The following is a 15,682-nucleotide window of genomic DNA, read 5'->3' on the forward strand; positions in this document are numbered from 1 at the left end:
TTAAAAACACATAAACTTAACTATTTTAATTTATTTTCGTGAAAGTGCAGAGCAAGAAAGATGGGTTCGCTAAGATTAAGTTATTTTCCTTATAATTCTTGGACTTAAGAGTTCAAAAAACTTGTAAAATGCACATTTCTAAAGCAAGTAAAAAAGAACAGCAAGTTGTCACTTTTCCATCGTTTCTTGGTTACCAAACGGGAGACGAGAAAAGAGAAGAGGGGGAATGAAACCTTACATACCGGAAAGGGAGGCTTTAGGCGGGGTTTTTTTGGAAGGTTGTAAAGAAGGAGCGAAGTATATATACAGTAGCGCATTAAAACTATGGGCTTGGGCTTGGGCTCAAAATGATCATTACTTCTGCCTTCATTCTTGAGCTAGCAGTGGCAAGCCTGTGCCTTTTTCTGTTAGTGGGTTACTTAGGTCAAAGTCAAAAAAAATAATGTAGACATGCCTTGCCTAGACCATATGCATGGTCTGACGGAACTCATTAGCCGTTAGCCCAGCCTAGGTCGAACCCGCAACCGTGCCAAGTAAGCACGGTTATTCATACTTAGACCATCTATCCATCTTTTTAATTTTTCATTAATTTTTTAATTTTCTTTAAAAGTATTTATGAGTATTTTGATCCTATAATTAAACCTAAATTACATAATTTTATCCGATTTTTGATTCGTCGATTAGAAATAAATGACATGTGTACAGTATTTAACAATTTTATTAATATTTATTTTGTCGGAAGAATCAACGTTTCCATTAATAAGCTTTATAGAACTTGTTAGTTGGCCTTGGGCCATATTTATGGGTTTGTTTGCTATAAAATTTTTTTGTAAATTTTAATTTTGAATTATATAACCCAAAGTCGCTGTTAATTCTAATTGATTTTAATTTTGAAATGACAAAACATTAAGCTAATTTGCTTGCTGAATCATATTGACAAGTTTTATTTGATAATTTCTAATGTATATAAGGTTTTCTTTAATGCTTAATCACCGATTTCTCATTATTTTTAAAAAAGAGTAGTACATTAAAATTATATGTTTGGGCTGAAAATAATAAAAGAGTTGAAATTGAGATGAGTTTTTTAATAGAGAACATATAGATAGGATTTTCCCTATGTTACTTTTATCATTACAAACGTATATTTGGAAACTACTGCAACAGCTAAGCTGCTTAAAATGAACTATATATCAAGCAAAAGACTATAATTAAATTTTAGTAGACTTTAGTTGCTACTGCTGAGACCATTGTGTTCATTCCACACATAGCATGGCCCCGGCAAAGGCGATAATACCCATGTTCTCCCCACATTTTGCCCCATGAATTCTTGATGATCCAGTAGGGCTGATAGCCAAACCTCAGAATGGAGAACCCCTTTGCTCCATACCCCACAAGTAAAACTCCATGGTTGATCCATCTCTTGCCACAAATTATTGGACATGAGACACCACCAATGTAGGTTTGCATGAAGAAAGCATTCAACCCAACTGCAATGTAAACAATCATTTTATTAGTCACATCCAACCCGAAATCCATTTTCCTTTTCTGGATTTACAACCATTCTTAAATTAATGTATTTATGCGAACAATCTAGTCATAAAATGAATGGTTGAAGATTTTATGGTGGCATACATCTTTGCGGAAAAGGATGTCATAGAACAAGCTCTGGTATTGGTTCTCAGGAAAACTCACCAGCTAAAGGACCACGAAGGACTAAATTTGCTGCAATTTGGTTTTCGTCAATGGGGATATTAGTAAAATTCACAACTTTAACAGCTACTTTGTCTGGTTTGAATTTGCAGTCTTCACGTCTCCCTGTATATGGGTACGAATTCTCATCCTGTAAGCCTCCTGACTCGATCAAATACTTGTAGGCATTCGTCATGAGGCCTCCACTGCAACCATTGTCACATGCAGTCTTATCCTTTATATCACACTTCATGAAAAAGCAAAGCATCAAAATGGGGGCAAAAGGAGAAAAAAAAAGGAAGAAATGTACAGATGAAAAGATTAAGAAAAGGAAGCAATGTCATTGGATAGCCTGTAGGTAGTTAACATAGAAGTCTCCATTGAAGAGGTTTGGCCCGGTCAATATGGTATCAAGATTATGAACAATAATTCAGAGTATATATATATATATATATGAAACTAACCATTTGATCACAATCTACAAGCTGTTGTTCACTTAGACTTAAAAGCTTCCCAGTTGCTACAAAATTCGCTCCTTCAATGGCCCCTGTGGTGCTAAAAGCCCAACATGATCCACATGCGCCCTACATTGATCATGGACAAGCTCCATCAGGAATAGTAAGAATGACAAGTTTTCCACCATATTAATTATCATTTTATTAACTTCAAGCCTAAGAAAGGAAACAAATCAATAAACCCTGAATCAAAACAAGAGTGGTTTTACCAACATGTATGAAGAATAGAGGTGAGGATCTCTTTAGCACAAATAAATAAATATTTTTAGCAAATTTTCCATTTTAAAAATGGCATAATGGAACAATACGAGAAGAAATTCTTCCTTTTTCCTTCTTCATTTGCTTCTTTTGACAAGATCAAATATTGAACTTGCTCACATATATTCCACTCAAAGTCTATATTTGAATACTCACGGCAATTTAAAATGGGAATATATATATAATAAGCTCATTTGGTAAATCAGCAATTTGTGATGCTTATAGCATCCTGCCATCTTCAGCTCCACAAAATTTTATAGCAAGATACCGAATTCATTGATTGAATTATTGGTTTATGAATAGCCCAAAATTGTCAACAATTATAGATGAAAAAGTGAAAACTCAGCAGGTCAACTGAATATATCATACAAGTGTTTTGTGTGTCATATATTTGAGAATATAAAGAGAGTATTAACTCATTAAAAAATGTACAAATTACTCATATTAATGCTGTCAAAATTGTCCCAAACTCAAAAAACTTACTTGACTCTCGCAAATCTAGACTGGACCCTAACTGATTTGACCAAAACAATTCAACAACACAAACCACCCAATCGGCCAGAAACAATCAGAACTTAAATTGAATATAATTTTATATTTAAATATTAATTTAATTAAAATTAATAAATATAACACAAATTATTAGTCTACTAATATTTAATAATTTTAAATTACCTTTTAAAATCTTTTTTTCTTTATTATTGTGTTTTTACATCTTTTTGGATGTTGACTAAGAAACAGTTATAAAAACAATTTTTTCCTGTTAATATAATTAAATTCAATTTCCACAATTATGTCATAAATAAATTTTTTTTCTTTTTTTCACCTTTAAGGAATAATAAATAAACAATAGAGAAAGATAATATAATAAATTTAAAAACAAAAAACGTATAATTCTTAAATTATTAAATGAGTTCACTTTTTTTTCTTTTTATATGATTTAATTATTTTTGAATATTTTATTTCCATGACATGATCATCAAAATTGAAAGTATGCTACAAGTTGGAGAAAGTATGATTTTGAATAACTTAATTAGAGTTCATAAATTAAGGATTAATCTAAATTAATGATCCATCCAAATCCATTTGAATGACCAGAACACATATATCTCAAGTGTCAAATCCAAATACCCAAAACTCAAAACGATCTAAACCCGACCAATTTCACCATTGCCACCTCTACTTATATATCTTAATTTATTCTTGAGTTAAAATTCACAATTATCAATACATAATCACTCAAGCAATGCTTGTCATGAGTTGCTTCACAAAAGTTACCTACACTACTTCCATATATAAAGTATAATTAGTCACTTTGGAAGCCCCTAATATCTATCCCTGGTATCATCAATTTAACAAAAACAGTATACGAGTGTAGACAAACGGTTATATATCTTACCTGCATCTTGACCTCAGTTATGGCTCCCTTCTCTCTCCAATCAAAACTCTCAGGCAACCCATCAACCTCCACCATCTCTGCTTCACTCCCAACACCATCCATCATCCGTGGCGCCGCCGCCGCCATACCGCCCTTCACCCCAGTGTAAAGCCTCTCAAATTCCTCCTCTGACAGATCAGAGAACTGTGTAACCCCATGCACAGCCGTGGGATCAAGTACATGGTGCTCGGCAGCCCTGATCAAGTTCTTGGCGAAGATCCCAAGGCGGTGCATGTACTCCTCCGTTGTGGAGTAGTTCTTCCCATACTTTTCCACGAAAACTTGGAACTCTTTGTGTACGTACTTTCTTGAGAATTTCCTATTTAAGGTTGGGATTAGATTATCTGTGACTTGGAGTATGGTGGGTTCTTGTGGGATTTCAGTGAGAGCTAAGCAAAGAGAGAGGATGAGGCTGAAGATCAAGGCTGCAATGGCCGTGGTGCATGTTAGAGTTAGGCTTTGTCTTCCTTTCATTTTCCTCCTCAGGTTTTGGCTCTTCTTTTTTTTCTTCTTTTAGAACCGTTTTGCTTCGATGATTTAAAAGGATTTATGGATTTCTTTCAGAGTATATGTGATTACTTTATTGTCCTTAGTAGCAAAATGATAATTTTCTTTTGTTTAGAAAAAATAAAAATTTATATTTTTATTATTAAATTAAATACTCACATTCAAATACATAAAATTATTCTCCAAGTTTGAATTTAATTTTCTTTATATCAAATATGAATAACTTGGAAATTCACAATTAATAATTTAAAATGTAAGCCTTTTTAAGGGATTGTAATTGTTGAGCATAAAGACATGCATGTGATGCATTACATTAAGGAAAGAAGAAGTGTAACATGGAGGGTGTTTTTCCTTTTTAAAAGATTTTGTTTAAGGGTGTATTATTAGGGGTACAATATTTAAAATATCATTAAAAATAATATTTTTAATTATTTAATATATTAAAAAAATATTAGGCTCTCCATTTCAATGTATTTTGTGGTCAAATTAATTAAATTTTGACTATTATTTTTTAAAAATATCTTGTAACCTTTAAATTTTAATTAAATTTAAGATTTGAAATATTTGAATTTAAATTTTTAAAATTATAGATTCTATATGATATTTATTTGATTCAAACATTACACGAAGATAAACAAATAGAGCAACAAAAAATGATTTACTTAATGGATTATTGAATTTAATAGTGAAAGGGCATAATGGTAAAGTGTGAAAAGTAGGTGCATGCAAAGGTCTGTGGCGAGCAGGGGACACTTGGGGTTCCTACGCGAAGGGTACATGCCTTAGGCTTGCTACGTGCATGCCATGCATCGCTGCCTCGTGTTGTCAAATACCTTTATTTTGTTTTTTTCTCTATTCTAGACTTCCAGTCTTTCTGATTATGGGTCGGGTCTAATTTTGGTGCATATACAAGTTTAAGTTCAACTACAGGCCCGGTCCGTTCATTATTATTTAAATATATTTATATGTAATTTTTAAAATTTTAAAATTAAATAAAAACATATTATCAGTTAATATAGTAATAATCTTGAGTACAGAAATTTATGTCTAAGCTTAATCAAGTCTGCACTGCTACACCAATGAAGCCAAGAGAGCAACAGGTGGTCGTCACCTCTCAATTTATAATTTTTTTATTATATATATAAAATTTGATTTATATATATATATATATAAAGAGAGAGAGGGTATGATTACTTTTTTAATTATCTTTTAACTACTTCTGATGTAAAGTCTTGAATTCACTATTAGTACGTAGGTTTGAATAGATGTCTCAATCCTTGGATATCTTAAATCTAAAGACACTTTCATCAATATGCAAATTATAATAACAATTTTCATATAATAGTAATTGACAAATAATTATATGATGATTTTAATTAATGTATTAAATGAATATTTATTTTTTAAATAATAAATTGAGTAAATTCTTTATCTTTAATGAAATTATGATCATAAGATCACCGGTGAATTTTAGACTTATATTGAATCTCAATTTTATTTTATTTTTCATATGATGAAATTTTGCATTGATGTAACATCGAAAAGTAATTGTAATTAAAAAAAAATCGAAACAAATTGTGTATGAAATTTATATGGGTTCTTGCAATAATAAGGGAATTAGTTGTAGTTTCTAAAGATTAGTTGTGTTATATTGGAAGTTTTGTTGCATCATCTCCTTTTTATTTTCCTATAAATAGAAACATTTACTTAAGGTTATGAAATATAATTTAGGTTATTTCAATTATTTCTAAGTATTAATAAAAAAAAAGCCTGTTTCAATATCAAAAACGGCAGCCAAGCGGGGGCCTTACCTTAGTTTTGCCTGGGTTAGATGCCAACAATAGCTAAGTCCAATAAACTAAGCACAAGCTGACCCAGGCTGGTTGAACGTCAGGCTTCAGTAGTTAATTTAAGGCCTAAATCCAACCTCAATTTATTTTTTCGTAAAATTTCATTTGTAAGCAGTAATTAAGTATTATATTTCTTATAAAAAATAAAAATATATATATAATTTTTTCAATATATGTTTTAAGTTATCCATGCAAAGTTTTTAAGTTAATTCAGTATATATATCACATCGATAGAGAGTATTATCTTTTTCAATATATGTTTAATGATCGAAATTTTATTCTTATTAAATATTTAATTAATTTAAAATTTGACACAACATTATTTGTGTTATAAAGCAATTTATAGTTGAATTAACAAAATATGAATCATGTAAAAAGATACAAATGATCTAAAAATTTAATTAATTTTATATTGATATAAATTGATCTTTCCTCGATAATATATTATATTATTTCATTCATGATTTTATAATTGTATTATTCATAACAACTCATTAATTCTAAATTTTTGAATATTGCAATTATGATTTGGTAAATTACAAAAAACGAAAATTATCTAACATTTATATACTGACAATTAACCAACTTGAGCTTTATTTTGTTTGAAATCATTAACACATTTAATTTCAGGATAATTAACAAGAAAGGAAAAGAAAAAAAACACTAACAATGTTAGATGTTAATTTAATATTTAGCCTCAAGGTTGTCAAATGCCACTTTTCAAATCTTAGGAGGAAATTCATCTGCCCCAAACCGTAAAGCGTGTTGTTATTTACTCTTACAACTTTTAATAAATTAAATATAATTCAAAACAACAATAAATAAATGTAGTAGATTTAAATAAAATAGTATTCATTGTCACTTGTACGTAGTCTCTATTTATTTTTATATAATACTTATATATAAAATATGCATATTTCTAAAATGTAAAGTTAATTTTTTTAAAGTAAATGATAATTATATTCTAAGAAAATTAATGTTTTTATTTTATATAATTAATGTTTTTATTATTGCAAATGAAATTGTCGGTCTACTAAAAAAAGGTAGTGGAGGGGGGATGCTATTCAAAGTCAATTTCGAGAAGGTGTATGATAGTGTAGAGTGGAGCTTTCTAAACTTGGTTATGAAGAATATGGGTTTTGGGGAAAAATGGTGATCATGGATCATGGGATATATTAGCACTGCCTCCAACTCGATCATTGTAAACGAGACACTATATTGGCAATTTAGGATGAAAAGGGCGTTCGACAAGGCTACCTTCTCTTGTCTTTTCTCTTCAACCTTGTGGCAAAAGCTTTTAATTTATTTATGCATAAGGCTAAAAGTGAAGGTCTCTTTGAAGAAGTGGATACCAATAAACGAGGTTTATCCATTACACATCTTCAATATGTCAATGATACAATAATTTTATGTAAGCCTATGTTTAGTTTCTTGTTGAATACTAAAAGATTGCTGAGATGTTTGTAGGCTGTTTCGGGGTTTAAAATTAATTTTTAAAAAAGCTCCCTAGTGGGTATTGGAATGGATCAGCATGTTGTTGAACATTGGGCAAAAAGGGTTCAATTCAGAATTGGCAATTTACTGTCCTCATATTTAGGTCTTCCATTAGGAAGAGCGCTGAACTTGGTTAAAATGTGACAAGGCTATCTATGTGGAAAGCAAAATCCTTGTCCATGGGAAGGAGAGTGACGCTTTTAAAATCAATGTTAGATAGCCTTTCTATTTTCTTTATTTTACTCTTTCAAATCCCAGTTGGTATTAAAGAAAAGTTGGACAAGATTCAACATAGATTTCTATGGGGAGGCATAGAGGAGAGAAGGGAAATGCATCTAGTTGATTGGAATTCTATTTGTCGTTATAAGGATATAGGTGGTTTTAGGGTTAATGATATGTGCTTAAAACATAAACCCTTGTTAAATAAATGGATTTGGCAGCTCGAGAACAAAACAGAAAGTTTATGGAGGAAAATCATTGACAAAAAAATAGGAGGGAACAGGGAAAGCATGCTACCTAATGTTCAGAATTCAAGAATGGAATTTGGAATATGGAAGAATATAATGAGACTATTAGAAGGAGGGGATGAGGTAGTAGTGGTCGCCAAAGAGGGAATTGGCTTTCTTATGGGGAATGGGAAGAAAATAGATTTTTGGAATGATCAATTGATAGAGGGAGTCAAGTTGAAAGATGATTTTCCTAGAGTTTCTGCTCTCGCTATGGAAAAAAGTGGCATAATTAATAAATGTGGAGAATAGAGTGGAAAGAAATGGTAATGTAGGGTAAAGCTTAAGAGAAACATTTTTGGTTGGGAGAAGGAGTAGTGGACAACCTTCAATACAACATTAAATGAGCAAGTCTTAGGGAAGAATTTTGTGGATAAATTAATATGGAAGAAAACTCCAAGAAGTCAATACACTTCAAAGTCATTTTGCACAAGTGTCCTAGAAAGAAATTTTGAGAGGAAAGAGTTTTGGTGGGATTTGTGGAAAAGACTTACACCACTTAAGGTGGAAGTCTTTGGATGGCAAGTAATACAAGGCAAGGTGGTAGTTATAGTGTTTTTAGTGAGAAAAGGCATTATTAGAGCGAAAGTTGTGTGTTGTTTATTATGTAAAAAGGAGACTAAATCAGTGGGACATTTATTCTTTTCATGTGTTGAGACAAGGAAGGTTTGGCACTGGTGGGGGAATAACTAGGGACTTAAGTGGGTTAATTATAATGAACCCTTGGCTTGCTTCTTGAGTTGGAATGATGCTACAAAAGGTTTGAGTAATGGTGACATATGGAGAATGGTATTTTGGGCAATAATCTGGTCGATCTGGTTTGTTAGGAATGAGGTTCTATTTAAAGGAAATTATGGGATTGTGAGCAAGGTTATAGCACAACTAAACTTCATGTTGCTTGGTGGGCCAATGCAAAATGGCCAAGGCTTAATTTTTTTTGTTTTTGAGATAGAAATAATGCCAAATCTTGGAGTGGTGCCTAAGAAAATAAAAAGGGCATAAATCATGTGGTATGGTAGCCGTCACAGAGGGGATTAATCAAGTTTAACATGGATGGGGCCTTCAGTGGTAATCCAAGAGAGGTTGGTATAGGAGGAGTTCTCCAAAATTATGAAGGTAACATTTTATTTCAATTTTCTATATCTATGGTGGTTGTGGATGCTAACATTACAAAGATATTGACAATAAAAAAAAAGGCTCTCCAAATTTTTAGAACATTAAGATAGGGCAATAAGCACATAGTGATTATTGAAAGCAATTCTAAAATGTTGTGGGTCGTCCTCAAGTGGAGCCACAACTTAATTTAAAAAAAAAAAAGAAAAAAAGAACAAATATAAAAAAAGGCTTTTGCCCTTTTTGGAAAGTGTGAGTTTTTGAAGTGAGAAACAATGCTTACAAAAAGAAAAATAAGGAGGAAATTCTTTGCCTTGCTTTGTGCTATCGATCGAAAAGTGATTTGTAGTCTGATTTTGATTTCAGTATGTTGTTTCTGACATTGTGAGCTTCAATCTATACAGGTAGATTACATTTTTCTCTTCTCTATTTGTTGGGTTGTGATACCCTTTATTTGGGTTTTATGCAACGTTGCTTGATGCTTTCCACTTTGTTGATAATGAGTAGGGGCTGTTGTGAGTTTTAGAATTGTTGGTTAAAATCTTTGCTATACTCATTGTTTATAGTGGATTATTTTTCTGGACTAGGTTCTGTGGTTTTTACCACTCACATTGAAGGCGTTTTCCACGTTAAAAATCATGTGTTTTTTTATGGTTTTTATTTTGTGCATTCAAAACTATATTTGCTGGCTGGAATATTTTGTTAGTTGGATATTTACTCCTCACAGGTTCTTTAAAGCAGAAAAGGCTTTATTTGTATTGTTACTTCCGCTATATCAATACTTTTTCCTAACAACTGATATCTAAGCAAGGTTTATGATTTGTGGGTTTAGCTTGATTGAAAAATGGAACCTAATTATAGTAGAATGATTAGTTTGAAAGGCACAAATTGTCACAAGTGGAAAGGAAAGATGAAAGATCTACTATTTGCAAAAAAGTTATATTTATTAGTATTTGCTACTCAAAAACCCGATAACAAATCTGATGAAGAATGGGCTTTTGAAAATGAGATGGTTTGTGGTTTTGTTCGGCAATGGGTAAATAACAATGTTTTGAATTATATTGCCAATGATTCACATGCTAGAACTTTATGGGAAAAAATTGAGATCTTGTATGCCTCTAAAACTAGCAACAATAAATTGTTTTTATTAAAACAAGCTATGAATTTGAGGTATAAGGAAGGTAGTTCTATCTCTTATCATTTGAGTGAATTTTAAGGGTGCTTTAATTAGTTATCCAGCATGGGTGTCAACTTTGAAGATGAAATTTTGGGACTCTAGTTGCTTAATACTCTACCTAATTCTTGGGAAAATCTTCATGTGACCTTGACTAGTTTTACTCCTAATGGTGTTGTTACCGTGTACTATGTAAAAACTGTTCTCTTAAATGAATAGGTGGGACGAAGAACTCAAGAGGCATCAACTTCACAATCTGAGGTCCTTGTTATTGTAAATAGAGAAAGAAGCAAAGAAAGGGATCATGGACGAAACAATAGAGGTAAACGCAAGAATAAGAATCAATCAAAGTCTAAGTACAAAAATTTCAAATGTCATCATTATGGTAAAAAGGGACATATCAAGAGATTTTGTTACCAATTAAAAAGGGAGAACAAGAGCAACAATGGCAAGCAAGAAAAAAAAAGACAATGACAATGATGATTGTGTTGCCACGCTATTGCAGAAGATCTTGTGATTGTTCTAATAAAAAATTTGATTAATGTTGTTTATGATAAGATAAGCTAAGTTGTCGATAATGGCATCTGTTCCTATGTGACATCAAGGAGAGATTTTTCACACCTTATACTCTAGGTGGTTATAGAGTTTTAAGGATGGGTAATAATGGTGTGTCAAGGGTGACTAGCATTGGAACTATTTGTGTGGAAACCAGTATTGGAACAAAACCGTTTTTAAACAATGTTAAACATGTACTAGATGTCCATTTGCATCTGATTTATGTTGGTATTCTTGATGATGAGGTTATTTCAGTACCTTTGGTGGTGGAAAGTAAAAACTCACTAAGGGTTCTTTGATTATGGGACGTGGAAAGAAACGTTATGGTTTGTATTGGACTAAGCTTTCAATCTCTACTGATGGTGTTAATGCAATTGGTAGTGACAACTCTTCAAAGTTATGGCAAAAAAAGGCTTAGTCACTTTAGTGAAAAGGGACTTAATTGTTTAGCCAAGAAAAATCTACTTTTAGGGTTAAAAGGTGTGAGATTAGAAAACTGTGCTCATTGCTTGGCTGGGAAATACAACAGAGTCTCGTTTAAGAGTCATTCTCCTTCTAGAAAATTAAAGTTGCTTAAGATGATGCATTCAGGTGTTTGTGGTCTAATGAAGACAAAAATATTTGGTGGTGTACTTTACTTTGTGACTTTCATCGATGACCATTCAAGGAAACTTTGGGTTTATGTCTTGAAAACTGAGGACCAGGTGCTCGGTGTCTTTAAGCAATTTTGAGCTTTTATTGAGAGAGAAACAAGAAAGAAACTGAAATGCATTCGTACTAATAATGGTGGTGAATACTGCAGACAACAGGGTATTAATCTCCAGAAGACACCCTATAAGACTCCTTAGCTAAATTGCCTAACAGAGAGGATAAACAGGACATTGATGGAAAAAGTTAGATGTTTGCTTTCAGAAGCAAAGTTGCCTAGATCTTTTTGGGGTGAGGCTTTATATACTGCTAGACATGTTGTTAATTTATCTCTTATTGTTGCTTTGTAAGCTAATGTTCCTGATAGAGTGTGGTATAGTAAAGATGTTTTCTATGATCACTTGCATATGTTTGGTTATAAAGCATTTGTACATGTGCTTAAATATGAGAGGTCCAAGTTAGATGTCAAGACAAGGCAATGTATCTTTATTGGCTATGGCCATGATGAATTTGGCTATAAGTTGTGTGATCAAGTTGAAAAAAAGCTTCTCAGAAGTAGTGATGTTGTTTTCATGAAAGATTAGACCATTGAAGATATTGAAAAGGTAGAGAAGTTAAAGTCTCCAAGTACTAATGGCTTAGTTGATCTTGATCCAGTTCTTGAGACATATACACCTAATGTAGCTAAGTTGGGTAATCAAGTTGATGTGGATAATTATACTCCTAATGATTAAGTTGAGAATAATCATGATGATATTGCTAATGAGATAGATGCTTCTGCTCATGAGGTTATTGATGGACCTGTTGTTTAACTTAGAAGGTCTATTAGACAGCGAATTCCTTCGAATCACTACTCACTTGATGAATATGTGCTCTTCACTGATGGAGGATAACTTGAGTACTACGAAGAGGCTATGGAAAGTGAGTAAAAGGCAAAATGGATTGTAGCTATGAAAAATGAGATGAAATATTTACTTGACAATCATACTTTTGAGTTAGTCAAGTTGCCTAAGGACAAAAGGCTTTTGCAAAATCGATGGGTGTATTGGTTGAAGAATGAAGAGAATTCTTTCAGTCCAAGATATAAACCCATATTAGTTGTCAAAAGTTTTAGACAGAGAAAGGGAATTGATTTTGAGGAGATCTTCTCGTTGGTTGTTAAAATGTCTTCCATCCAAGTTGTTATTGGTTTAGTAGCTAGTCTTGATTTAGAGGTTGAACAGATAGATGTGAAGACCATTTTCCTTCATGGTGATTTGGAAGAGGAGATCTATATGGAGCAACCAGAGCGTTTTGTGATGGAAGGCAAAGAAAACTATGTTTACAAGTTGAAGAAAAGTTTGTATGGCTTGAAACAAGCAACGTGCCAATGGTACAAGAAGTTTGAGTTTGTTATGATCCAACAAGGATTCAAGAAAACTAACTTTGATCATTGTTTATTTGTGCAAAAATTTCTTGAAAACGACTTCATCATTTTGTTGCTCTATGTTGATGATATGTTGATTATTGGTCATAATTCTTTTAGAATTGATAAGTTGACAAAGGAGCTTGGCAAGTCTTTAGCAATGAAAAACTTAGGACAAGCAAAATGGATCCTTAGCATATGGATCATCCGTGACAGAGAGACCAAGAAGCTATTGTTGTCTTAGGAAAAGTATATTGAAAAAGTACGTCAACGGTTTTACATGGATAAAGCTAAAGCGGTAAGTACACCTCTTGCTGCTCACTTTAAGCTTAACGCTAGACAGTCTCCTTCTAGTGATAAAAAGAAAGAAAACATGCACCATGTTCTTTATGCATCAATAGTAGAAGTTTGATGTATGCAATGGTTTACACAAGGGCTAACATAGCTCATGCAATTGGTGTAGTTAGTCGTTTTATTTCCAACCTTGGTAAAGAGCACTGAAAAGCTATGAAGTGGATTTTGAGATATCTTTAAGGCACTTCTAGCTTGAAAATTTGTTTTGGAATTGAGGAATATGTTCTTTGTAGTTGTACAAATTCAAACATGGGTGGGGATGTTGACTCTAGAAAGTCTACTTTTGGTTATTTGATTACCTGTGCAAAGGGAGCTGTGGCTTGGCTATCCAGATTGCAAATATGTGTTGTTTTGTTTACTACTAAAGCTAAGTTTATTGCTCCTACCGAAGCTTGTAAAGAGTTGCTTTGGATGAAGAATTTTATACATGAACTTGGTTTTACATAGTAGAGGTATGTTTTGTTTTGTGATAGTCAGAGTGTTATCCATCTTACCAAGAATTCTACTTTCCATGGTAGATTGAAACAATTGATGTGTGATATCACTGGATTCATGATATTTTGGACTCTAAGTTGTTAAAGCTTGAACAGATTCACACAGATGATAATGGTTCAAACATGTTGACAAAGAATCTATCGAGACGGAAGTTTAAAGCTTGTCATTTGATTATCAGTTTGGCAATTGCCTCCACTTGAGTCAGAGGGGGAGTTTGTTGTGGGTTTTCCTCAAGTGAAGCCCACAACTTAAAGTAAAAAGAAAAGAAAAGAAGATTAAGTATTAAAAAAAAGGCTTTTGCCCTTCTTAGAAAAGTGTGAGTTTTTAAGGTGAGAAACAATGCCGACAACAAGAAGAATAGGGAGGAAATATTTTTGCTTGCTTTGTGGTACCGATCAAAAAGCGATTTGTGATTTGATTTTGATGAAATTTCAGTATGTTATTTCTAACATTGTGAGCTTCAATTTGTATGATCAGATTGCATTTTCTCTTCTTTATTTGGTGGGCCATGATACCCTTTATTTGGGTTTTATGCATTATTGTTTGGTGATTTCCATTTTGTTGATAGTGAGTAGGGGCTGTTGTGAGTTCTAGAATTACTGATTAACTCATTACTACACTCATTGACCTTTTGTAGTGGATTATTTTTCTGTACTAGGTCCCTTAGTTTTCACCTCTCACATTGAGGGGGTTTTTCACATTAAAAATCGTGTGTTTTTGTGATTTTTATTTTATACATTCGAAACTATATCTGCTGATTGGAATATTTTGTTGGTTTAGGGTTTAGGGTTTAAGGTTTAGAATTACTTCCGCTATTTGTATTGTTACTTCTACTATATCAATACCCTTTCCCAACACGAAAATGCTATAAAGTGGGTGACAGAGCCAACTGCAACTCTATGGAAATATAGAGCTATTATGATGCAGATGGATTTTTTAAGTCTTAAATGAAAGAATGTGTATTTAGGAAAATACCAAGATCAGCAGACAAGGTTGCAGATTCATTGGCTAAAACAGGGGTGCAGAGAGTGGAGGAATTTTTATTGAGTATAAGTGATGTGAAATTCCACCTTGAGTAAGAGGATAAGTAAGGAAATTCTTAGATAAACATATAGATTATATATTTTGAACATCAAACTTAGTTTTAACCTTTAAAAGGATTCATTGACACTTTTAGTTGTCTATCACTTTGAAGCAGAAAATTTTCTGTCTAGAAAAGGTCAAAATATGTGATTTTTATAAAATAATTTTTTGAAAATAAAAAATTAACGAGAATGATTCTCTTGATTTTTAGATAATCAAAAATGAATTTTTTATAAATTTTGGAGTACGTTTGCTATGGTAAATGGAAATCGCAAATTTAATTTCAATCAAACTTTTTCAATTTTGTTTTTGAAACTAAAAATTAGATTTTGATTCTTTTGGATTTTTATTTTTTTTATATTTTTGTAGAATCCAAATGAGATGTTATTTGCTTATTTACATTAAATATCTTAAGTAAATGAAAAATAAAAAGCAAAGAGGATATTTACTTAAATGGTATTTTATGTAAATAAGCTGTGCAGGTTTTTATAAGCAATCTGTCTCAAAAACTGTATTCGGTCTCCAATGTATCAATACATATTCATAATGTACCGATACATTTAGCCTAGAAAAGGTTTTTGATAAATATCTATCGATA

The 15,682-nt window shown here is 32.2% G+C and overlaps 1 protein-coding gene across 1 annotated transcript; it reads right to left on the reverse strand.

Annotated features, from left to right (window-relative positions):
- Positions 1,014–4,421, reverse strand: LOC18586508 (probable cysteine protease RD19D). Its single transcript, XM_007009950.2, has 4 exons — positions 3,862–4,421; positions 2,154–2,273; positions 1,693–1,936; positions 1,014–1,487 (listed from the first exon to the last, which is right to left on the reverse strand). Exons 1-4 carry the CDS (start codon positions 4,372–4,374, stop codon positions 1,216–1,218), a joined length of 1,149 nt encoding a protein of 382 aa, XP_007010012.2. The 5' UTR covers positions 4,375–4,421; the 3' UTR covers positions 1,014–1,215.

Source organism: Theobroma cacao, chromosome 10 (assembly GCF_000208745.1).
Source record: "Theobroma cacao cultivar B97-61/B2 chromosome 10, Criollo_cocoa_genome_V2, whole genome shotgun sequence".
Classification (NCBI taxonomy): Eukaryota; Viridiplantae; Streptophyta; class Magnoliopsida; order Malvales; family Malvaceae; genus Theobroma; species Theobroma cacao.

Coding starts and splice junctions, on each gene's coding strand:
- LOC18586508 (XM_007009950.2), bottom strand. CDS start 4,374: ATGAAAGGAAGACAAAGCCTAACTCTAACATGCACCACGGCCATTGCA. Junction 1,937..2,153: donor TTGTAGATTGTGATCAAATG/GTTAGTTTCATA, acceptor TTTTTCATGAAG/TGTGATATAAAGGATAAGAC. Junction 1,488..1,692: donor CCTTCGTGGTCCTTTAGCTG/GTGAGTTTTCCT, acceptor TTTACATTGCAG/TTGGGTTGAATGCTTTCTTC.